The 26320-nt window shown below is 38.4% G+C and overlaps 1 protein-coding gene across 9 annotated transcripts in view; it reads right to left on the reverse strand.

Moving 5' to 3' along the window:
• Window positions 1-3966: 3966 nt before the first annotated feature.
• The window catches only part of ZPLD1 (zona pellucida like domain containing 1), a 99455-nt gene continuing 77101 nt past the window's right edge, over window positions 3967-26320 (reverse strand). For 7 of the 9 annotated variants that reach the window (XM_040057315.2, XM_040057321.2, XM_040057318.2 and 4 more), the window contains 10 exons: window positions 25398-25511; window positions 19817-20037; window positions 17289-17470; window positions 16568-16640; window positions 13438-13535; window positions 12739-12819; window positions 11745-11916; window positions 10293-10401; window positions 7385-7414; window positions 3973-5504 (listed from right to left, as the gene is read on the reverse strand). In XM_040057315.2, the coding sequence (XP_039913249.1) occupies window positions 5329-5504; window positions 7385-7414; window positions 10293-10401; window positions 11745-11916; window positions 12739-12819; window positions 13438-13535; window positions 16568-16640; window positions 17289-17470; window positions 19817-20037; window positions 25398-25503 (1248 nt within the window). In that variant the 5' untranslated portion in view covers window positions 25504-25511 and the 3' untranslated portion in view covers window positions 3973-5328. Of the gene's footprint in view, window positions 5505-7384; window positions 7415-7991; window positions 8048-10292; window positions 10402-11744; window positions 11917-12738; window positions 12820-13437; window positions 13536-16567; window positions 16641-17288; window positions 17471-19816; window positions 20038-25397; window positions 25512-26320 lie in introns of all 9 variants that reach the window. The other 2 variants (XM_040057324.2, XM_040057314.2) reach the window with 2 other exon arrangements.

Here is a 26320-nt window from a genome sequence, read left to right on the forward strand (position 1 = left end):
TGCCCCATGGAGACCATAATTATTAAAGATTCCTGCCACACAACACATGGAATAAAGCTGCTTCTCTTCCTTGCAGCCTGACATCTCAATGGCCCATTCTGCAGGGGCTGCTGCCCTCACACCCGAGACCACAGCGTTGACACCTCCCCATCTCCCTACCCTGCCTTCATTTGTGGAAACAAACACAATTATCCAGAAAGGGGTTTACTCAGGGATTTCCCACTCACTCGCACACTTCTGTTTCTGTATTTAATCGCTGGTCCTAGCGGGGAAAAAAGCACTGCCATGGCTGTGCTCCCACTTTGCCAAACTACACCACACATGCAGAACTCTTCCAGGGTCAGACCTGCAGCCTGGGAACACCAGGACACGGTGAGGAGGCTGACCGGCCACCCAGTCTCACAGTTCTGGCCATGCTAATTCGCTAATTGCAGCGCTGTGATGACAATACGCGACCCAACGCTCATCATTTTGGGGTGAGGGAGGGAAGCCCCAAGGCATCGCTCCATCACATGGCGATGACTCAGCTGAGCAGCACCTACCGTGCAGGGGCAGGGTTTGACTCTGAAGTGAGATAGCACCCAGCCCACTTACCTCCTGACATGTGACTCCAGAGTGGACGCAAGCCTGTGCAGAATACACACCTGCTGTGTGTGCATGATCCTCTGAGTCATCCAGTACAGACCCTACTCTGAATTTTTGCCCTAACAGCTATTTCAATTAACATTTGAATTAACAGGATACTATTTTAATCTATTAGAATGTGGAAAGGGGGAAAACACAAATTAGAAGCATCTACTGTATAAAGTAGCTTGTGATTGTATTGACTGCTCCGGTTCACTAATGCCCCTTCATTAAAAAAAAAAAAGGAAAAAAATCAAAAACTCAGTTTAAAAAACCTCACTAAAACAAGGCCTGTCCCTCAAAACAGCTGCAGAGCAGAGAGATATTACTACCTGATAAAAGTAATAAAATTGCCTGAATAGAGCTTGGTTCAAGCTCAGCTTGAATCAGGAGACAAGGGGTTTACAGCACTGAGGAGAAAACAATCACAACAGCAGATTCTTCTCTACTCACTCTGAAGAGTGTCTGTAATGGATATCATTCAGCCTCTCTGTCTTGATGAGAAATACAGCAGACTGCTGGAAGGAAAACTGGGTCTCTCCTGATTCAATTTTCAGTCCAGAAAAAGGACTTGAAAACATGCTGAAGCAAAATTATTTTTATTTTTTGTTTTAGTTATGCAAAATAAGCAAGTTTCATAAGCACACTTCAGAGAACCTGGAGCTTATACACAAGCAGTTCAGGATGTGAACAGAGCATTTAGTGCCTAGTCAGGTGAGTATGGTGAACGTCTATAACCACCATCTTAGGAGTTCAAAAGAGTGAAGATTTCCCCTTTTAGCAGGGGACTGCAGCAAACATTTCAACTATGGCTGAATAGTATTTTTTGGTGACAAAGACAGGAGCAGATCCTGCTTTAGTACAAAGTCATTTTTTCATGCTACACCTTAAAGTCCAAAAGCAGAGGTTACAAACGTAGTAGCAGCATTTGAAATCTGGCTGGCCAGCACTTTCCCTGGTTTACCAAAAGGGATTAGTTTACCTTCTTTACGAAATAAGTCACTTAAGCAACTTTTCCACCATATATTTTTTATTTCTCTAATCTCAAGGGTGTGCTTCCTAATTGTACAACATACTCTTCTAAATACCAGAAAAGAGTCTTTCTAAAACTAATGACAGAAAAATTAATGAAACATATCCAAAGAGACATTACAGAAAAGAGTGATGACAGTACGGAAACCACGGGTCCAGTCTGTGCAGAGCTATTCTCTGATGTCTCTTCCACATCCATCCTACCTCTTCCTGAAAGGCATGGTCCAAGAAGCTCTAAATGGCATTGAAATAAAACCTGGGAGTAACCTGAGGAAGAACCAATCTGCAACACTTGGAACATTTCCAGTTTGCCACAATACTCTCATCTATGTATCCTCCAGATGAAGAGATGAGTAGTTTAATCAGGGCAAGTCTGTTTCTTCTGGCACATTTGTGGAGCCTCAGAGGTATCAAAAGTAAGAAATACTGTCTGCTGAATAAAGTAGGAAATGTGATTTACTTCCAGGTTCCTCGGCCAAGGCCTGTTTCTCAAATATCAACTGAATTTATCCGAAGCACTGGTATAACAGAGCTCCAGTTGGATACACCATTTATCTCTTCCAAAGGGGAAACCTGGAAGTGTTTCCACCCTTTTATAGGTTTATTAAATACAACTGGATTTATAACTGAGCTTAAAATTTCAGTTTCTTTTCGGTCTGCTTCACAATCTGGGTCACAGACCTGGGAATATTTCAGAACACTGTACTTACCCGCAGAAACCTGATCTCTGTGCAAAAAAAGCATTAAAACACACATAACAGGCACCCCTAAAAGAAGTGCTTGCCTTATCAGAGCCACTACTCTTTTAGCAAATCTGTTTTACTTAACACCTGTAAGACACCCATTTTGTATCGGGCCAGAATCCTTCACGCAAAGCACAAAGTGTCTTAGTTTCAGTGCTTCGTTTAAACCTTGATCTTTTGAGTACCCTCTACACGTAATTTATGTTTTCAATGCATTCCCCATTCCCTCTCACCTGACATCCTGCCCTTCAAAAAGTAGGGTGCAACCTTCAGGCACATCCACTCAACTTCTGCCAAACTTGTTACTTGAAACTTGTGAGATCACAAATTATGGATTCCACGTGTTCTTTAATACCTGCATCATTTCTTTCAATCAAACCAGGATGGAGATGTTGTTACAAACTCAGCCAGTCTTCACCTTCCTAGAAATACTTTGCCAGCCTGGCTCAAGTTTTAGCTCCCCTACAATTCATAAATCATTCCCATGCCAGATCTGTAAATGGATAAGCCTTGGTTTAGGCATCATTTTTCACCTGTGGCTCTCCATGTTTCTTTATAAAGGAGGAGCACATCTATCTCTCTTTTAATTAATGATGGAGACAAATACATTAACAATCCATAGCAAGCTCAGTAATGACTCCCACAGATGGCTGTTGGAACTCTGTCACTCATTTAGCCAGAGGGAGATCACCTTTTGGTACCTAGCAATTTCCACATGAGGAAATGTTACACTAATATCTTACCTGGTTCTTCACAAAAACAAACCACTCGAATAGAAGAACAGCATTCTGCATATACATTACTGAGCAGGAACTCCATTTTTGTAATAGGTTACCCAAGCCTCAAAAAATGTGGTCAACAAGACTTTGTTAATTACTATGAAATACATTTCCTTATAGAAAAGCAGCAAACTGTCTTCTAGAAGCACAGAAAAATCAAATAGAACAAGTATGATATTATATCAGCAACATTTTTTTACTTCCAAAACCATTACGTTTCTCTTTATGTGGTTTTAGCAAAACTGTATGGGATTTGTGTTAGAAAAAGGGTCTCTCCCTCACTCTAGGAGACATAAGCCTGACATTTTTTAATGACTGGTAAGTTAAAATGGGCACATTCACATTAGTAAGTATTTTAAAAAGTACTGAAGATAGCAATTAACTGCTGAAACAACTTTCTAAGGATGATAATGGCTATCTCCAACACTGGAAACTTCCAGCTAAAACTTCTCCTTACTAAGTAGTAATTACATTAATGGGATTTTTGTGGTTGTCTTTATTAGCAAATTAAAATAGATTATCTGAATTTATTTATCCCCAGGCTGGAATATAAATCTCCAGAGTTTACCATGCTCCTTTAAAGGTCAGTAAATCTATAATTATATCAATTTATCCTGTATATTGAATGCTCTTACCAAAACAACTAAAAAAAACAGGTCCAGTTTTCCTCTTTGTAGAATGAGATCCCTGGAAGCATGTAAAAAACTAACAACTGGACGGGAGGAGGAAAACAGTTCAGACAAAGCATCCACTCTGAAACGTTTAAAATACTTTTATTAAACAATCGTGTTTTACATGTCATCAGACCTAACCCCTGAAGTGCAAAAATGTTTCTGAGGTATTAAGACTGGAGGAAAACAGGCACAGTATTGGTTGTTAGGGATACCGCCCTACAGCACAGTGGAATTTGCAAACAACAGGCCTTTATACAGCATTTGCAGGATCAGAGAAAGCTGAGAACAAGACTGTATTTGTCTTTAGCCTTGAGAGCCAAAAAGCCCTGATCATTAGCCAGTTCTATCACATCAGTGAAGACACAGACATGATGATGATAAATATCAATGAGGTGTTTCTAGGCCAATATGTACAGTACATGAAAAATGAAATTTAACTGCTGTATGTGTGACCAAAATCCCAACTGTCTATCCAGTCCAGCTTAATATGTTGTGTCTATGGTGGCCTCTCAAGTACCAGCGTTTTTGTCTACTCTACACAGCTAAGCCACTGCCTTGGGCTCCTGTTTGAGGGCACCTGTCACTCACACTCACCTCAGGTAAATCTGATGTTCATCAGATTAACCAGAGGCAACAGTACAGCGCTGCTTGTAGCCTGTTATCCTGCTAGTTGACCTCTTCCCCTCATCCATGCAGTGAACATATCTAACTCACACAGAAAGTCTGCTAAAGAAATAAGCACTGATTGATGACTCTTCATGTGGAAATGAAAGCTTTATCTGAGAACTGAAAAACACGGGGCAAAACTTGCCCTTAACAGTTAGTACATTAGTGAGAGTTTCACTCCGTTGCAAATTTGTGCTCCAAAAATAATTTTCTGTGAGGAAAGTTTGGGTGACACTTTGTATGTGATATGTCCAGAAGTCAATGGAAGACATATTTAAGAAATACTTCTGAATTACAAATAAGTTGTTCCAAGCTTCTCTTAGGTTATTTTTAGCCAAGACAGCTGAAAACAAATTCCCCCTGAGACATACTTGTTTTTGTGAAAAATGTAATGACAAAAGAGAAGTTATCCTTATCCTTACTAGGTGTTTATGAACTTATGAGTTTTTCTGAATATGTCAACCTTTGTATTCAAGTGGCATACTTGGAAAGGTTCTCATCTGCAGCCTCGTCAGCTTTTTGACCTTGCTGAGCAGATGAAGACATGAGCTCTATTGTCAGCACATTCATGGGCAAAAGACATGCAGTCTGATCACAAACACAATTGAGATTCTCAACATTTCCTAGGCTTGTTACCAACATCACTGCTGCTTGCCTACACAACATCCTCTAGCAAATCTACAAATATAGAATAGCTGGAACAGAAGCTGGATACCACTGGAGTGTTGCCTTAATATTACTTTTTAATGGAATCATTTTCACAGTCGAGAAAGGCAACCCCAAACAAAAAGTGCAAACAAATCAACACTTTCAGTTGAAGACTGGGTTCCGGATGCCACTCAGGACTGAACTGTTGGGCCAGTTTCTGTGCAGAAGGGTTAGAGAACATACAAAAAAGAAAATGCTTGAAATTCCAAGGACAACAACGCCTGAAATCAGCGCACTGGTGACTGTGTTCATCTGGAAAGGAGGTCCGTTTGGGTGAGCTGCAAGGAGAAGAAAAATTCTCAGGTAAGATCTGGTTTTATCTCTCATACAGAAGTGCCAAACATTTCTGCCTTTCCCTTCCAACACCCAATATAATAGTATAACTGCAATAAAACTAACTGTACCTCAGAATGAGCACCCGCCTACTTGGATAAAGCTTATCTAAGTACATTTTGAAAACAGTTATTAATTCTTTCAATATCAGTCATGCTGGGGGATAAAGACATGTGCTTTCTGAGGCATTATCCCTCATCTGCTAGTGACCAACCTTGACCTGTGTTACTAAAGGCAAGACTATCATTATCCAAGGACTTATGCAAGGACTATCAAGGTAGATGTATAAGGATTTGTGGCCGAATCGAGTTAATGAAAAGATTTCTCCCCCACTATCACTATTTCAATTCAAAGTTTATATAAATCACCAGACATGTCTGGCACCAGATATCAGACGTTCTGGAAGGTTGTTGTACACCTTCAGAAAGGGCTTCTTAATCTGTTTATCAAGTCTCAGGTAGAAAAGGTGACATATTTAATACTTATTGCAGTTCAGCAAGCTGTTCATGGGCCAGTTCTGAGATAATGGGACACATACATCCACATCCACTACTGTGTTTTCCAGTAGGAGGGGGGAAAAAAGCATTTGAGTGTGCTTTGAATGGCAGTGAGCATTTGCCATTACCTATGGTGGAGAGTGAGGTGAAATAACAACACAGTCTCCATGTGAGAAAGCAGACTGCCCCTCCCAGAAGCAGCCATCTGCCCTCAACACCATTAATCCCACCCTCCTCATCCAAGCTGAAAGGAAATCAGCACTGTTGATCTGGTTACCCTCCCCTTCTCAGCACCGTGCTGCTTTCTGACCGCTGCAGCAGCCACCTCACCTCACTCCACGTCTGTGCTCTCCACAGGGACAGCAACAGGCAAAGGAAAGGGATGGAGGAGCTGCTGCTTTTGTTGGATGGGAAGCAAAGGTAGCAGCCATTAACACAGCAAATAAAGAATTTGGTTTTTATTATTTAATTATATTCATGGGTAGGAGCACACCAGGGAACAATTAATTACAGGGAGAACTCTCCATGACAGACAAGAACAGTAGCTGCTTTTATACATTCTAAATTGAGTAAAGGAAGGAACGGTGTTAGATTTCAGAGGACAGGATGGATTCCTTATTCCACTCAGTCCTGTTATGAAGAAATACAATACATTGGAATGGCCCGAAGTACCACCTGATCATCCTTTCTTAGCTGTCCTTGTTACCAGCAGAGAAGAGTAACAGGCTCAAACAAGTGCTCCTAGTGCCCAAAGGAAAAGCACTCTGAAACTTAAAGAGCTAATCTTCCCTGCAGCCTATCTCTTTCACTGCCCTAGCAGGGCACAAGTTCTATCCAAGTTTCTCCACAGGCTCTTTGTGTGGTTAAATGCTAGGAGAACAGGGGCTGAAGCTCTGACCACCTTCTGGCTTTGAGATGTGAACCAAGCTGGACTGCACCATAATAACAATTATCCTGCTCTACTCCTGCGTGACATGGGCAAATTCTACTGCTTAAGTCTGGTTTCGCACTGGTGGTTATGATGTACCCTTCATCCTCCTATGCTGTAGCATCAGATCTCCATTTCAATCTCATCACAGGAATTAAAAGCTTCAATGTAGATGGTGCTGGGTGCACAAATTGAGCTGAGAATTCCATACTCACCAACTGCTTCCTTTTCCGCACATGTTGGTATTGACTCGTTTAACAAAAAAACAAAACAAACAAACAAACAAAAACTATAAAATAAAAAAATCCCAGTGCATAGCTATTAATCAAAATGGTTCATCCTTAGTTCTGCTTCCCTCATAAACCCTCTCTTATGTTTCTTGGAATTCTGATTAACTTACCAAGCTGTGAATTGTTGGTTGGTGTCTCATCTATATTAAAAAAAAAAAAAAAAAAAAAAAGAAAGAAAAAAAAAAAAAGTTATATTTTAAAGTACCTCTGCCTACCTCCTCCCCTCCTGCAACACAAAAGCCAATAGTTGCTGCTTTATTTTAAAAATACATCAGCTCTACTTGCCACATTGACCAGCAGCTTTTAGTATCTCTGTTAAAATACGGACAACAACATTAATTGCATGTCATTGCTTCATTTTTAATATTGGGAGATGTTAAAATATTAATTAATATTTTTAATAGCTTGTAGAAAAACAAACCAACACCACCTTAAATCAGGAATCTCGTAATTGAAAAGGTAGCCAGTTCTTTTGCCTCCCTCAGTAACAACACAAGCATAAGCACAATGTTATACAGAAGCCCCTTCACTTAATCATATTGAAAAAATAACTCTATAGGAAAAAACTTGAGTTTTACAAGAAAAAATATGGCAGCTACCATAAATTATTACAAAAAAAAGCTCTTTTTGGCATGTTCATTTTCCTCTTGGCAGTTACATAGTAGCCTTATATTCAGGGTAACATTTGTATTTTGTCTTCAGTCTTCACTTACTTACCAGTGTCCATTTCAGAATTACATTTCTTGTCACTGTTTGGGGATTTTTTGTGCAATCTGTAAGCACAATTCATGTATACGTTTGTTTTGAGCAGCTGTCTCCCAAGCTTAAGTGAGACATCCATCAAAACCTACATAATTTTGACTTCACAAGTAGGTACCTTTGTTTCCATACAGAGACCAAAGCATTTTCTTCCGTGTACATCTCCTGTAATGACTTATTTTAGATTAACAAAAAAGAATAACGTTTCTCTGAAAAGAGCCAAACGTTAGAAATATGAGTTCAGAAACACACAGGAGAAGGACCATCACTCTTGCAGCAGCACTGTTCAGCTCTTACCCAGGACAGCTGCAGCTCCACCCTAAATGAGGGAAGTGTGGGGTTTGTGTGCAGTCCTACTACTGGCATATGGACTGTGGTGAGCCAGGTGCCACAGGCTTGATGGACAAATGTATCTGTGCTAAAGCTAGACCAGAGTTGGCCTTGAAAACAGTGTGAGCACTTCCAGGCAGCATCGCATCAGTGCAAGCCAAGGCTACACCCTGGTATTCCTCTTCCAAAATTTTCCTAATTTTTTTTTTTAAATTATCCAAATTTATCCAAAATTATTCATCATCCAGATAGTTTTGGTCAAGTTCTCACATGATTTTCCCCCTTTTAGTTTGTTAACTATAGTATTCATAAACATTCTGCTTCTTATGAGCTATTTTCACAATGCGAACTGACAGCAGGACTAATTCCCTCTTTCTGATCCAGAAGAAAAAGAAATGTGAGTAAGATTGAGGGACTTGCTCAACGCCACTTATGAAATTTGTGGCAGAGTTTAGAATTTAATCCCATTTTTTCAAGTACTTCCCATTAAACCATCCTTCTGTCAGCATGAGTGGAATGCTCCAAAAGCACACGATGAAGATGGAGAAATCAAAAAAGCTTCACCTGCCCACTTTTAGAATACACCTAAAAAATTATTTCCCTTTTTTCACCCTTCTTCATGATTTCATTTAAACAACCTCAACAGTTGTCACGAAATTATAAAGTTGTTTATCCTTTCTTCGAGGCCATTAAACATCCATCAGATCTCTTTGCTTGAAGCTATGCAGTATTTAAAGGTAATTGATAAGTATCCTTTTTTTTTTTTTAATTGTAAAAATAGCATTCACAGCATTTGAATCATGAGCTGTATTACCTACCAGGGGCTGCTCGTACAAGAATCTGTATCTAGTTTCCATTCCTTGCCTAAGGCAGCATTACCCAGCGCTCTGGTTTGGCTGAGCAAATCCGTCATTCATTTCCCGTACGTACTCACGCATGCAACTTTGAAGTTAGTTCTTCTCACTTTTTCTTGGCTAATCAGATGGCAGCAATTCAAATGGGACCATGCATAATGCAAAAAGTCACTCATTTTCATTGCAGAAATGCTGCTCATAAGGGAGCCCATTTGCTCTAAAAATGGTCTCTTGTTAGGTGGTTCCCCATTCTGGAGGGTCAGTTGCTCTCTTTGTATACAGGTACAACTACTTGGCATTTAAAGAAGGATTTTATTCTCAAGTTTTAAATTAGTTTTCATAGACCAGGTCCAGTCCTCCTCTAAACATCCTAAACCTAAGACTGCAACTGCTTATAAATGTCTGTAATTTGTAAAACAGTAGTCACATAATTTTTTTTCAGACACCGCAGGTTATATTTAGAGCTGACTTTTGTTTTTTTTCCTAAAACAATTAGCAATAAAAATGAAAATCGTGGAGTTTAGCCCCAAATTTAAAGCAGTGAATTTTGGCCCACTGTTTAAAATTTATAATGGTTTTGTCCCATTTCTTTCTTATAGCTGAATCTAAGAATAGTGTGCATTAATTTTAAGACACATGTAGATAAAAACCCAGAGGGAAGCTGGAAGAAATGGTGAATAGAAGGTGATAGTGAATATTCATTATCCATCCAAATTAAATTGCAACACTGAACAGTACCTTAAATTCTATTATCTCCAGTGAAATCTGACAAAAAAAGAAGTCAACCCACTGAGTCTGGACTTTTATAATGGCCTTATATGCATAACAGTATCCCACAGTGATTTTATTGGAGGAGGAGGCATGGGAGAGGCAAACAAACACACTAGCTCAAAATTCCTATCGAATAAAGTAGTAAAAAAATGTAGTAAGAACTGCTCAGCAGTAGTAAAAAAATACTCAGCAAACTCACAGAGAATTCACCATTTAAGCCACTGCAAATTTACATTAACCTGCAAAACATTTCCCCAGTTTCTGAAATTCCTGCAGACCAAAGGGAAAGATGTTTTATTCCTACCACTCCTTGTAATGATGGGGCCAGCAGAGATGACAGCATTGCCAGATGTGCTCTGAGGGCGCCAAGTTGTCCTTCCACCGGTGTCTCTTCTTTCTCTGTTACTGCAGATCTGAGCGGTCAATCAAAACAATCACAGATTCAGAGTGGCCTTTTTGGGCTTCCTGATGTAATGTGAATTCTTTTGTAAGCAATACTACAACTTTTTTTATTTTTTAAATTATTTTTAAAATTTTATTTCTTAGAATGCATTAAATTACTTTGCAATAAAAAACATCTGCAATATTGCCTAGAAGTGCATCTTATAAATTCCTGGCTTCCCATTTTATTTTGCCTCACTTTGTTTACAAAACTACATTGCTGTTGTGTACAAGATCCATCTTATAGTGTATTAAATTTTCAGTAGTTAATTTCCCAAAGCTATGTTTACAGACATTTTTCCCCAGCAAATCCGTTTTGCTTGACAATCCCTATTCTAGCAAGCTTCTTGAGTGAGAGTTTGCACATCTTCCATGGAGTTCTAAATAGCAATGACACATTAAAGCAATCCCCAGCACTCTCATCTGGAATACGCTTTTAACATTTATAACCTATCATCTACCTTAATCTAGGGTACTCAATTATGCTTCAAACAAGAGCCTTTCCTTAGCTTCAGCTTCTTGTGAAAGAACTTCAAAAGCCTCAGAACATAAATTGAATGCAAAACAAATTACATAAGTGTGCAACATAAAAATATAAAATAACATACAGAATTTCAGGACTACACTGAACTGACCGCACTTTAAAATTCTAAATGGGAAGTCATTCTGTGGGAAACAATGCTGTGCGCTCTGAAGACACCACAGAACTTTGTGTTTATATGTTTATTTAAATATTTCCATTTCCAAAATATAATTGTTGTTCCTGATACTCCTAAAATTAGTTAATTTTAAATAGATATAACCTCATGAACTTCAATAAAACAGTAGTTTTCAGATGATAAGGGAGATGATAAACTCTAAGGGGCAAGGTATTTTTTTTTCACTACAAGAAACTTTCACAAACTTTCCTTGTCAGTGTAACAGCACTTCCTATAGCTTTAACTTTTCCATAAATTATATTGTAAGATAATTTGTCTTCATACACTGTGATGACAGATACCTCACTACTATACTAAGAACATCAACCCAAAAGCCATCTCAGATTTCTTACTTTTAAAAATTAAGGACCACAAGCCAGAGAGGTAATTTCTTATATATTCAATAACCTGTGTTTTGCAGGTCTTATTTTATCTCCAGATGATAACACTCATTCCCCTATTCTTCATTCATCAATTGTTTCACATTCTTTCAGGCACAAAAACCATTCTTACTTCAGTCTCTGCAAGTCGCTTTCATTCTGTGCCATCCAAACTTACATTCACTTGTATGCAGAGCTCCACTGTGCCTATTTCACATGCAGATAATTAAGACTTACTGGCACAAGAAAGGGACAGTCATCTGCTCTGCAAAGCTTCGTCACACAGTGAAGGAAGACCGTGGACATCTTCTGGTTCTTGTGCTTCACAAAGCGAAACACCTCGAAGGAAAACCGGCCCATTTGGCTCTTGCCGTTTTCAATTATGGTTGTCTGCGGATCCTTGTCGCAGCTAGTTTTTGTAGAGAAGAGTGAAACTGCGATGAGCGGCTCTGCTAGTATTTTGAAGCTCTTAGCTGAGAATAAGGTAGCTTAAGCAGCAAGTTCAGCACTTTAGCTCCTTGGAAAAGAACACAGAGCAAGTATCTGCAGACACAATCTGCCTGTTAGGCTGCAGCTTGCTGTGCTGAAACACATTCCTACAAAAACAGTTTTGTTTTGTAGCACCACAGCTATAACCAAGGTACTATTTAATTCCAGTGCTCAAAGGAACTTGAGACCTGAAGCAAAAAGCAATCAGGTACGCTAACCAGTACAGACAGGTAACTACAAATGAAGAGAGTACCCCTCCAATAGGTGTCACAGATAAAATTTAATCTGAAATATTGCCAAGATGTTTTTCAAAGTTCCAATTCAAATAAATGTTATTACTGGGAGTAGAAGAAGGAGCATCTATTTATATTTAATCAATTGCCTAACTAATTTCCTGGACTGAAGTCTCTGATGTTTTACATCACTGTCATTCACCACGTTCACCTTTGGTAAAATAAAGGCCAGTTTAGCCATTCACTTTAAGCATTCATGTTATCTCTAGTAGAACTTCTTTGGATACATGCTTTTCTACTGTCATAATTCTTATGACTTGGCACCTGCTTAAATGTTTATGTTCACACACAAAGAAGTTCTGACATGTTATCTATAAGCCGAGCCCTTGGTCCTGCCTACTAATAATGCAAAAACTCTCCAGGCAGTTTAAGAAACCACTATCCAAGATATTTATAATTATTTTGTTTAAAGAAGGGTCAACACAATACTGGGTTTGCACAGGACCTACCTGAGGAAAAGATCGTATCGAAGATCATCACTAGGATTGCCAGATGGTGTGGTGTAACAGTAGTCCATCAAAACATTCCACCTGCACAGGGAGTAAAGTCATGGATGAGGGGAACTGGCAGTGCAAACGTGGGGAGGTGTGAGCGAGGTGAGATGAAAGGACAGTACAAAAGAGCACGCAAACAGGTAATGCAGGATGTTACAGCAAAGCTGAGTTACCGTATTAAACACGTCACATACAAGTCATACTGTTTCTTCAACTACTTAGAAGATTAAACAGCACAACACAGCAGCAGAATTTTCTACATCAAATCATTTGGTTTCATGTAAGTCAACCACCACACCAACACAAATTGCGCATCTGCTCTCAGAAACCATGGCCACACAGGACTGGAAATCAAAACCAGTCCACTTTTTAAAGCCCTGGATTATCTCACTTGGTCCAACAGAGGCCTTTTCCTAAATAAAAGTAACATAGGATTTAAAGCATAATTCAGGAAAACTTACCTCAAGAGAACTGCAGCAAAACATGCATTCACTGCCAAGGACCTGACACCCTCCAACAGAGAGCAGGAATTATTGAACCCCAACAATTATTTTGAAATGCAAAAAGCTATGAGGAAAGACAAATGCTTCTAAATCAGACAAGGAAAAACAGCTGAAAACCAAGCAAGACAAGAAATAACACCCTTTATGGTACCTGCCGTCGAGGTTGGTTGCTCTCACAGCTGCATATATTTTTGTTTTCAAAGGTAAACCTGTACTTGGAATAAGGAGTTGCTGGCTGTAGGTTGAATCCTGTAAAACAAACATTGCCTCAATTGCAACAAAAATTCAACTCTAACAACCCTTCTGCGTCCAGACTGAGCTCTCAGCAATTTTTCTGACCCTTCTGTGTAGAATGATCGTTTACTTTGTACCCTCTAAGGGAAGAAGCAAAAAGCAGTGCCAGAAAAATTGCCTACAAATTTGTCTAAAAGACTGGCTTTGGCCCATGCAACACTTTGGGAGAATATATGATTTAATAAGGTGGTTGGATCAGTGACTAAAGAAAACATTTCATTCATCAACACTTCAGTAAGTCTCCCAGAGCTTACAGGCAAACATACGAGCTACTCTGGTTTTCTAACAGAGAAGCTTTACTGGGTAGTCACACTGCACTCTTTCCCAGGAAAGGTTGCTAAGGTTATTTGAATTAGTGGAGACAGTAATGCCATGAGACGTTATATATTTCAAGCTAGTCTGGGAGAACAAAGACATTCTGTGGTGCAAAGTGTAGTTTCTATGGAAGCTGGCTTCTTGAAAACTACAAGCAACAAATATTTTCATTTAAATTCTAGTATTTTGAAAGAGCTGCTTCAAGAAGGCTGTATTCAACATAAAACTTGGGAATTCCCCATATACTACTACTTAAATATAGCTCTTTTATTGGGGCTTTTTGTTCAAAATCTAAACCATTAATGTCACTTTAGCAACAAAGCAATGAAGCAGATCTGTGTGACAGATAGTGATTGAGAATATCAAAATGCATTATCTGGTAAAGTCACCTATGGCAAACACATTGCTAATGCAGAAAGCACAGTGACTCAGCACGTTGAGACCTCCTGTGAAAGGTCAAAACACTCAATACACATGAAAAAACCCGGTAAACAGGATTTCAACCATGTTCATTGTGACAGGAGAGATGAGACCACAACAAACAGCAACTGACAGCAACAAGGTTTACACCAGAGACCAAGTGATTTTTTCCAAAGGTAACAATGCCAAAATTAACAGCATGCCCAATATCTAATCTATGCAGTATCAGAGGCCTTCAGGTAAATCTGCCTCCTTTCAAATTAATTATACATTTCTATAACACTTAGCTCTGCCATGTTTTGCAACTCATTAAAAAGTGCAAGACCCTCACTACTACAATCCATGGTCACTCGTTTGTTCTTTAAGAGCAGTTTTTATTCATTTAGACAGATGTCTGAAAAAGGCATAAAAGCACATAGCCACTTAGGCTCTGTGAAAGCCTGTTAAACATTTTGCTATTAAACTCTGAATCTATCATAACAGCTCTTCTTATCTTTCCTAACAATGACATGTACTAGCATCACAAAGTAAATCTAAACAACACTTTTGTGATGGAAGGCAGAGGTAAGATAAGAAGATTAATAGTCAATGTTAAGAAATAGCACTACAGCTAAATTTGGAGAAGACAGCCACTTGCAGTCAAGAAACACATCTGTACGCCTCCCCTCACTAATAGCAAGGGTGGGCGTGAGCCTTGAGGCTCCTCCCAAAACCAAGACTGTTAACAGGGCCCAAGTGAGCCCACAAGGCAGCGGGTGTCCAGGGGCACTCCCAACAGGGAAAACTGCAGGCAGTGCACAGGCTGTCCATATATTTATCCGGGGAGGCAAAGCAGAAGGGCATATCCTCCACTGGAATCTTCCAGCCTTCACAGTGTTTTTCATGACAGTGTTTTTCACTAGGGTAGTCACAAACAATGTGACTGCCATCAGGATGAAAAGACACCGCTGTTCGTGGTGAACTTGCAAACTTACAGGGGTGGGCAGGATGAAAGCACATTTTGGCATGGGATAACTGAGGAAAAAATGCGCTCAATATGATCATCAGTAGCATTTATTCCCGACTGCTGAATTGGGCCCTGAAAGGCAGTCAGCATGCGGTGGTCCATGCTTGGCTTGACTGAGAAATTTTCCTGCCCTCATTCAGCCCCATCTTTTTGATCACAGGTTTATTTAAAAATGAGAGAACTATAATCATCATTTTAACAGATTATAGGTTGTTATTTGGAGTTCTGCTCTTTCAAACAAACATGATTTTTTAGAGCATGCCATTGAAAAATGTCCTGTTGCAATATTTATAGCTCATTATGTTCAAAGCATAAAGCATTGACTTTTAAATCAGTTGCATGAATTATAACTCAGCAACACGATGGCATGAATAATAATGCAAAAGAATCGGATTCATAATTTACAAAAAATGATGCTTGATAGATTGAAAAATTGATATTTAAATCAGGTATTTAAAATGTATGAGTAAAAATTTTAATCAACACAAAAATATAATTCCAGGGATTAATGTTAAGTAGAGGTCCTTGCATTTTTCATGTTTTAGTGTCACCAACCCATTTTACATGGTAAAAGCTTTGACAGTAATGCATATTCAAATTATCTAAAACATAAGGAAGAAGCGTTGGATGTTATAATTATTAACCCTTAAAAATCTTTCAAGTCCACAGAGTAAGGCAACATATGCATCAGGCTATAGATTTGGAACTGATACATCCTTCACAACATTCACAGGTGATCTGAACACTCTGATGAGGCTTGAGCATAAAAATACTCCAGGCAAAGTGCTACAGTTCATTGCTATGGGAATAGGTCTGGAATAATTCTACGGAATACTACAGAGCACTCTCTGTTTCAGCACAAAGCACCTATACACACACACAGAAACATAATAAATGCAAACAAAATATGCACTCTGGAGTATGATTGTTATGGCTACAATTGATTAGTCACATGGCACTACCAACTGAAAGCCAGAGCTGTAAATTGAGGAACTGTATAAATACAGGACAAAAAGACTGTGTCTGTCCTCAATGACCGGCATATAAATACAAGACAGCAGGTACATGCAAACAAGAATGAATTCAGAGATGAAAGATGCCATGAAGAAAGGCTTGGCTCATGGGAGGAGTGGGAAGGAAACAACAAATTATGAAGAGGAATCTATACTTTGGTCTGCTAAAACAGTTTCTATCCACTTGGCGCAGAGATTAATTTAGTCCAGGTCATACCGTGGTTTATACTCACGTTGTAAAGCAACAAATTCAAAGTGCTGATAAATGTACCATTGTTCTCTCTTACAGAAATAGCAGCTGATGACCTACAACAAAACCAGAAACCAAAAACCATCATGAAGAAAGATTCTTTATTTTTGTTTCTGCATACTTCAGTGGGCTTTATCATTAAAAAACCCAATGAGTCATATCACAAGGAGTTAATTTATTCATTTGGGTTATAAACTTCAGAAACAGGAATTTATAGTGGAAATGCTGACAAATCTTAACTGCAGAAAATAATGGATGCTACTGGAAACATGAATCAGAAAAATAATTAGCAGAGAGGCAAAGTGACAAAAAAGAACTCGCTTTACATGATGCACAAGGTTTACTCATGGTAATATTTTCTCTTGCATTCTATATTTACAAGCTTGCAAACTATTTCATAAAGAATTTCTTTTTTTTCTCCTGCTATAATTTTTCAGAAGAACATCTGAATTTTAAGGGAAATTTTACATTATCGAAGGGTCTCTTCATAACAGCAGTTCTTCATAAACTATATTATCTCATATAATACACTACAGAATTTTCTTTTTCCTTGCAACACTTCTTCTTTGGGTGCTTTTTCCTTTCCCTTTACTCTTAAATCTTAGCCAAAGATTGCTACATGGACGATGCTGTTAGGGCATGCACATATACGTGCTTACACAAACACGGGGATGAAACACATAGAAATGAAAAAGCACACTTACGAAGCGAGCTGGGTATTGTTAACCAAGTACTCCAGTGGGTAGCTACAGCTAAATTTGTACAGAAGCCCAGGCAAATAGCTGATAATCGTTGGTGGGTCTGGTGTGTCAATATAGCCTGAAATATTACCTATCTGTACCACTGAAGTATTTCCATAAGCATTGATACCTCGAGCTGAGGATACCTATTGAGGGAGACAGAAAATTACTGTTGGCTGAAGTTAACTGTGGAACAAAAAAAAACTTAAGGACACTGATGGTAACTTATCCTGAAATATCTTCACTTCCTTCAAAAACCTTCAAAAATTAATTTAGTTTAATAACATCTTTCCTTTGGCCTGTTTTTCACCTCCCTGGAATCATGCATATAAAATTCACAAGCTGTATCCCTATCCTTAGAACGGACTCGAGCAACATTTGAAAAGAATTATGAATCTTGGAAGCGTATTTTTTGGTAGGTACTTTTTTTCCTCTACATTCCCAATGAATTCATGTGACTTATTGGGAAAAAGTAAAGCAATTTTTCTACAACAGTTAAAAAATATTACCTTACAATGAGCTTCCATATCCAATAAAAAGGCCAATACACAAGCAATTTCTTTCACAGAAACAATATTCTCTCACTGTTGAGCTTTGGTTTGGATGCATCAAAAATAAGGTACTTTATAAGAAGACACAAGCCAAATAGTTGAGCTTTTGTCTAAAAGTGTGACTTTGTTTATATTATGCATTTCTAAATCTTATTTTTAAAACTAAAAACTGTCAGAAATTACAGAGCTGAAAAGTAATAGAAACTTAATGCCAATGCAACCTAAATTACGTCCACAGGCACGTGTTATTCTGTATTGCTCAGCTCACAGAGTGTGCAGAGCCTGCAAAGCCACACAACTCTCAGGAAAAAAGAGGGTCACTTCCCTCCTGGTATCAGCCCAGCCCCACTCCATCTGTAGCTACTCTTCTGAGTAAACGAGTGGTTTTAAAAACAGCTGAGAAGCAGCACAAATTCCTTTCTCTGCAGGCACGTACACTACAGGGCAAATTAACGTGGCACTGGGCTTCTACTGCAGCATTTCTTTTGCATAACTGTATTAGCAAAACAGATGTTCTCAGTAGCTTTAAAACACATGGTTTCTTTAAAAAAAAATCATTATGGAAGAATCATCCTGAGGTGCACATGAGTTGTAACATTTCGTAGTAAATAGCACAGGACACACAGTAATAATTTTGATTTCTTTGTCTACCAAAAACACACCTAAAAGGTAGAAGCAGACATGCATTTTGCCCATAGCGTACTTAGTAATTTTCCAAATGGCACAAAAATGTTGAAAAATAGAATTTTCCAGGATTTGAGTTTTGCCTAAACAGTTCAAGCTCAAGCAGTACAGTCAACTACAGCTTTGTTAACTTTCTTACCACCCTACCTCCATAAAATAAAAAGCTGACCCTGCTGTATTACAGAAAGACCTGAGTTTTACACAAATTCTGCCTGAACAGTTGTCTTTCTTTTACTTTTATTGGAAATAAAAGCTTTGCTGTGAAACACTGCCAAGAAATGCAGGGGATTATAAAACACCAATATAGGGGACATGATAAGAAATGCTCCCTGCTCCTTTTTTTGTCCTCATCTGGGGCACAGCATGAATAAACAGAGAGGATGGAGGAATGTTTTTGCTTATATTTTTGGCAGCTACTACTTTGTCTTTGTATTCAGTGCAGCCTGGTGGGGGACTTCATGAGGAGTTCCAATCATTTGGACTTATCAGACTGAGGGGGTCTTTTTGTTTTGTTTTTTAAACATCAAGCTCTTTTGATCATGATCAAATAGCAAATTCAGAGAATTTACATGTTGACCAGCTACACAGGAACAGGAAGTTGCTTCCTGGAAAATTCTTCTACTGCATCAAGAATTTACTACTTCTACTCCTCTACTTCATGGAAATGCTACAGTTGGAAAAGAGAGTCTTTAATTGGCTGAACTGGCTTTTTTTGTTGAATTTTAAAAGAAAACTCAGCCTAAGGCAAAGAGGTCACAGCGCATATCAAACCTTTCAGCAAAATTATTAGCAACAGAACAGGGGTTTTGTTATAAAAACTGACAGGGATCAAGGACAAATAAGAATTCTTATTCTTACAAGAGCAAGACAATGAAAGCCTTGGAAATAATACATTTTTAAATTTGTTTTTTAAAGTTATTCATAGGTACTTTGATATCACACAATGTGATACACACTGACTGTGAAACCCTCCACTTCTGCAAAATCTAAGGCATGGTCAGCAAGGGTTTTAGAAACACCTTGAAAACATCTCATTCTTCCATTGAAAAAATACTTAAATTAAAATTACACTTTCTAATCAGAGGACAAATGCGTGTCCCACCATATTTTCTTAGTAGTAATCAAGATTCTTTGATTATGCAATATCTTTCTAACTGGGTAAGACAAAGTATTATCTTTGAAAGATACAACACTGCATTCACTTGATCCCCCATGTATCCATAGCCATGCTGTATTTTCTCTTTGACTTGGTCTTACCACTAAAGTGTTTCCACAAGATTCCAAAGTACTCAGATTGATGATGAAAATGACCACTGCTGGAAAAGTGTTGTTATTGATGAAGCCCCTGCAGTGGGCATCCCCATGTTTCCCATTCAGTGCCAGATCTGTCTCAGAATAACCAGAAAAAAGAACTGTGCAAAAATTTATCTTCATAGTAATTGTCTGCACTCCACAGAAAACATTGATATCTCGCTCAGCTGCAAGAAAAATACAGGGAAAAACATTTTAAGAAGACTTGAAGTAATCATCATACAACTGTTGTAGCAGTTAGTCTAGTGGTGCGACTTCCAGTCAAATTTTTAGATTTCATTGCAGCAAAATATTAGAATATAAAGGTAGGAATTGCATTAGTCTGAGGAACAGATTTGATTCCATCACTTCACTAAGGAAAAAAACCCACAAGAATTAATATAGTGGCATAGTGTAACCAAGCAAGAAATACATTAATCCTGCAGCAAATCTTTTAGTAGCACATTCATAAAACTAAACACTGCAACAGAGAAGAAAACAGCTAGTGGTTAAATATTTGGAGTCTGATTAAGCAGCTCCCTCTGGAACAGAAATTTCCAGCAATTTGGAGAAATTGAGCAGGCCAAGCTCTGCCTCCCAGCTCACTCTGGCATAGAATCTGGCTACATTTTTTCTGACTTGTCTGGAGTCCACTTCATATGAGATCACAGTCTCAGGCTGGGCAAACTTTGAAGAACAATCAACAGCATATCAGAGTCATTTATTACGATCTCTCTAAAGTTGTGATTTTTCCTGGGTTTTTGGTTTGGGGGTTTTTTTGTGGTTTTTTTTTTTTTTTTTTTAAGAACCATCAACTTGAGCTTTAATGAAAAATCAGTTGGCCCTTGAAACACAATGATCAATATCACAAAGCATCTTGCAATCTTTCATTCTGTGCATTATGACAACAAAAAAGACCTAGAAAGCAGCAGCTGTTAAAACTGATCAATTTTTGAACAATAAAAAAAGCCATCTTCGGGCAATTTGACCTTTTATTTGAAAGTTCTGAAGATTTTTACGCACTGAACGGAAAAGCATCAGGTTGAGATACAGCCACAAGCAACAGATTGTTTTTGCTTTAAAGCTCTAACATTGCTCTTCTTTAAGGTCTTCTTTAACCGTAAATGGTTGGAGGGCTGTTCTGGGGCTTCCTCTTAGTGCTTTACAAAAACACATACTGCATTGTGTTAAACACAGACATTACTCCTTTATAGAACTAATTTATTACATCTGCCTAAAGATTAAGGGGTATTAAAAATTGTAGAACAACTTCCAGTCAATACTGTACCATTAAGCCTGCTAAAATGAATTGTTTCACTGCGTAGTCACAGCAGAGAGGAAATGAAATTTCCATTACAATGAACCAGTTCTTCCTCCATGGTACAGGAGCACAAGCAGTTTAATTTAGACAGCTTTAATGGTGGCTTGCAAGCCAAAACAATCAAGGGCAGAAAATAACAGGCCAAACTGAGTCCTGAGCTAATGCCATGATAAATGTTACTCACTGGGTGTAAATTTGGGCAGAAAGGTACTGGAGGCAAGATAGGAGTTGAAGTGATTTGGCATGAAATTCTCCTGGTTTGTGCACAATCATAATCCCACTAATGTAAGGCACAAAGATCAGGAAGCAGCATGCCTTGGTTTTCTCTGCAGGAGGACTATTACGATCCATTTAATGAGTGTACTAAGGTAGAGAGGCCAATGCAAAAGGGAAATGGCAAAGTGTGCATTTATGCTTTCTTGGACTGATGCACAAACAGTCAGATTGTAACAAATTGCAGGATGTAAAAAAGTAGCTCAGTTAATTTTATAACTCACTTCAAGCCTTTTCACAAAGCAGAATAATAACTTTACCAACTAAATTACCATTACTGCTTGCAAAATTATCATTTGACAGGATGGGAAATGAGACCATGCCATACAAAACCAACTTTCATGTGATACAGGAGGATAAACAACCTTTCCAGACTTAACTTTTTCTGCCCACTACTTCATGAGGAAGTATTGCTGCCAAATTAACCCATTCTGGAAACAAACATTTTTTGTTCAGAAATTTATCTGAAGCCGGTCCTAAACAGACACAGTACCCTCCCAGATGTTAAATATCTAGCTCATTTCTTGACAATTTGGGAAGGTAAATATTATTCCTATATAAGTTAAAAGGAACAAACAAACAACAACAAAAAAGAGTATTTGCATTCCTGCATTAAAAGCTTCTGGTTTTCTGAGTCAGAGGAGCGGTGGTTTGAAGGTTTAGGGCACCCAGCTGATGAAGCCTTAACTACAATGGCCTCTCCATCACAGAGTTTCCACACAGGCAAACCATTTGGTTTCTTTCTGACTCAAATCACACAAGCTATCTATAGCCAGCAGTGCTCATGGATGTCTCTCAAGCAAGAGGATAAAGCTCAAGAGGCACACATCCTACAGTAACAGAGACCATCTTGAATTATGGGCAAACTCATGGGAGAAAATGCTGGGAGCTTTACTCCCCAATTCTGCTCTGTTACAGCTCACCCCAGGACAGGCAGCAAAAAAAACCCCTCAGAGGACAAGAGTTTTCCACTTCTATCAAAGTCATTCCATCAGAAGAGGAATGAAAAGACCTGTGTAGTTCAAAACTGGTTTCTCCTTATGAACCTCCTCTTTGATCAAATCACTGCTTTGATATTGAATTAAAATGCAGGGTGTATGTGAAAAAGTAGCAACATTTCCTCAATCCCGACCAAGTTCTCAAAATGTACTTAAGACAAGAACCTCCTGAATCAAAACTGCGTCTTCCAGCTGGAGACAGACTGCTATGGCTCTATGCCCCAGAAGCCTGCTAAAAGCTACGCTTTACTGCAATGCAGAACTAAAGTTTTTTCCCCCTATGCATGCTCTCTGAATGATGGCAAGATTTAACCTAATTATATATTCTCTAGAACACATCTAGCTTTTGGTTCCAAAAAATAAAAAAATCACTGCATTTTCAGTCCACCAAAATGGGACTTTTTTTTCCTTCCTTCCTGATGACTATCGCATACCTGCACTCAAAAAAAAAAGCTGCAAACAAAAGTTCTGTCTGGATGTCATCCTATTTATGCAGCACCATTCCTATGCAAGAAGTCACCAAAGCGATGAATGATAAAAGCACAAATGAAACAAATGGAAAATGGATGAGTTCCACGGTTCCTCTAGGAAGGCTTCATTTGTCCTCTTTGTTGAAGACAACTTCAGTTTCTTATCAACACTTAAAGAAAAAGGAGACAACTCCAACACCCAAATTCTTCTCCGGGGTCTGCACACCTTGCTTGGAATTCCAGTTGTCAGCAATAAATTTGTTCCCTTGTGGGGAACAAATAAGGAGCAGGAAGATAATCTAACCATAACCCGGTTCTGTGAGTAGTATCTCAGCCTGGAAGATACTGGTTTTAAAATGTTCTCCTGTTTGACCTCTCTCTAACCCCTCCCCTTACATTTGAACCCCAAGGGCCCTGAGGCAGCATCCCTGAAACCACAGCCTGAGCCAAGTGCTGGGGAAGCCAGCACAGGAAGAGCAAGCCCCCCGTGTCCTTGCAGAGGCTCTCTCGCTCTCTCAGCCCCCACCAGCCCCAGCCCATTACATAGCAAACCCTTCTGCATATTGAAAATAGCACCTGTCAAATTTGGGGGAAAAGGGGCTCCTGGCTTTCACCTCCATCTCAGATGTACAACTAACAAACAATGCTTTTTCTTTCCTAGCTCTCAAAATTAACAGTAAGACTGTAGATTAAATCCCGGCCTTTGAATTTTTGCTGCCTCAGATGACAAACAACAAAAAGCAGGACTCTGCTTTCAGCTCCTATGGCCAGTGAGGGGCTATTAGAATTTACTTTAAAAAAAAAAAATCTGTTTAGTTGTGACCTAAACAGATTTTCTTCCAAGTCAATGAGATTTGGCAGACATGGAATCTGATACGACTCATTTTTATAAGGCAGAACTGCAAGAGGCCCCTAAATACCCTTAATATGAGATGAATTTAGTTCACAGGTATCACATTGCAAGTAAACATTGGCACAGAGCAAGCGCAAAAAATGACCAGAGAAAAAATTTAAAACACAGAAAGAAGGACATAAAATTCCCTCTATCCATTGCAAACCTCTCAAGAAGCCTGAAACATGGACCAAAAAAAAAGCCACAATTACACAAGAAAATCAAAAGGTAGCTCTGAAGCAGGTGGGCAAAATTCATTCACACTTCAGAGGCAAGCCTGTAAAAATCAATGCTAAGAAGGGGAATATATATATTTATTTATACATTTATATTTATATTTTATACATAACAGAAGGGGAATATATATATACACACATGTAGCTAGTGAAATACCCAGCTAAACTGATTTTCTCAGGGATGGAGACAATATATTTGACCTTCTTTGCATGTCTTATTTCTCTGTTCTTCATGTTCATATTAATTAAGTGGAAAAGAATCAAACCCACTGTTGGTCCTTATGCCAACAGAGCACCTAGCAGTGTAATAGTAACACAGGAATCAATGAACAGACTTTCTGCCTTCTGCTGACTTAAATTTAATAAAAGAGCTGACCCTTCCTGAAAAAAAAAAAAAAAATCAAGACTTTTATTATTCAGAAAGCAACAACAGGAAAGGTATTACAGTGTAATACTACACTGAGTGTTCATTACTGAACTATTCAATTCAATTGCTATCTCAGAAAAACAAGATGTGAGAGAGACAGTATTCACAGCCTTATTATTATTATTCTGCCCAAGACACAACTGAAGCAGGAAGGATAAGCAAAGTAATGGAAACTAAAAGAATCCTTTGACTGAGTAAACCCTGATATCCTGCCACTAAGACTGACATTTCATTTCTCATTGTATTAAAAGCTCTGAACATCCAATGTGCCCAAAATTACTTCATTCCCATTTTCTTAGAGGAAGGAAAATACACCATCCACATACATAATACCTACCATTGCTTTACTTGTCCCTAACCAAGGACTTAATGTTGAAGGAAGCACTAAAATTTTGCCATCAAGGTAATTTTGCTTAAAATTTCTGTATTTCACTAAAATATAAATATATATTTATATATAATTATATTATAGTAAAATTGTATATGTGTATATATATATATATATAAAATTATATTCTCTTCTCCAGAAAAAAAAAAAAAAGCTATGAAACCCAAACACGAAAGAAAACCCAGTTAGAAGTGTGAGAGTGTTAAATCGATAGAGAACATTTACAACAATGAGCTCTGGTGAATATCTTGGACAGTTTAGAGCTCTGGCAAAAAGCAGGTCAAGCCCCACTAGTGTGAGGGGAATTGTTTGCCTTGCTACCAAGGCTGAATTTGCCCCATTGTGCAATTAAGAAGAAAGTAAAGTGCAGTATTAGGCAAGTTCATTGTCACAAAAACAGTTAACACTTACTTAATGTGGAGTCCTATCCCCAGGCTTTAGACAGATTTAAAGCTCTGTATTTAAAAATAAGCACTGCTTTGAACCAAGACAATAAAGAAGCCATTAGAGAAAATAAAAAAAAAAAGTCTATTAAATACTTACCAGGAAACCTGCTATGGAGGTTAGCATCACAGTTGTATCCATTGAACTGAGCAATCACTGGAAGCACTTTAATCGTCAGCAGGAGCAGCAGGCATACCTGTTCCATTGCAAAACCTAGCAAAACATTAAGTGGTTATTACACACATCTGTTCACTGCATTAAAGATGCTTACTGCAAACATTCTATCACTCGGGAGGCGACGGTCTCCAGCAAAGGAACTGGGGGTAAAGCTCACAACCTTGTGGGAAAGAGGTCAGACAGCAGGGCCCATTTCTCTGCTCCTGAGTAATGTGTAACTTCTATAAACTTCTACAACTTAATCATAACTTGGGGCAAAAATGAAAGGTAGTCAAGGATAAAAAAAAAAAAGGAAAAAAAACCCAAACCTAAAATATATTGATAGATTAGAATTGCTTGAATATTTAAATTCCAACCAATTTTTTGACATCTCAATGTAAAAATTCCTTGAGAAAGATGCCTTGGCTAAAATAAAACTATTGTTCCAAGTCATGGAAAACCATAGAGATAAATGGTCAGCCCACCAATTCTCAGGCTCAAGATCCTAGAATATCTATTTGCCAAACATTTGTTCTTTGCAGCACAAATGCAATTAAGTTGACTGGTACAGACGCTTGTATCTACTACTTGAATTATATCTGACAGTCATAACACATGAATTTCTAAAGTTCTCAGTAATGATTCCTTTTGCAAAGAAAGTTCCAAGGTGTAATGCCTGTGGTACTTACCATAACCAAAAAAAACCACCCCAACTTCTTATACATGTCCTTCAAAAGCATCCCAAAATATTGAGAATTTTGTCAGTGAATCCAAGGGCACTAATTTTTTGTTTGGCTTATTTTTTTGTTTGGAGTTTCTTTATATATGTAAGATTTTGTCATTCTAGAGAATACAACTGCTGAGGT

The sequence above is a fragment of the Hirundo rustica genome, chromosome 2 (assembly GCF_015227805.2).
Source record: "Hirundo rustica isolate bHirRus1 chromosome 2, bHirRus1.pri.v3, whole genome shotgun sequence".
NCBI classification, from domain to species: domain Eukaryota; kingdom Metazoa; phylum Chordata; class Aves; order Passeriformes; family Hirundinidae; genus Hirundo; species Hirundo rustica.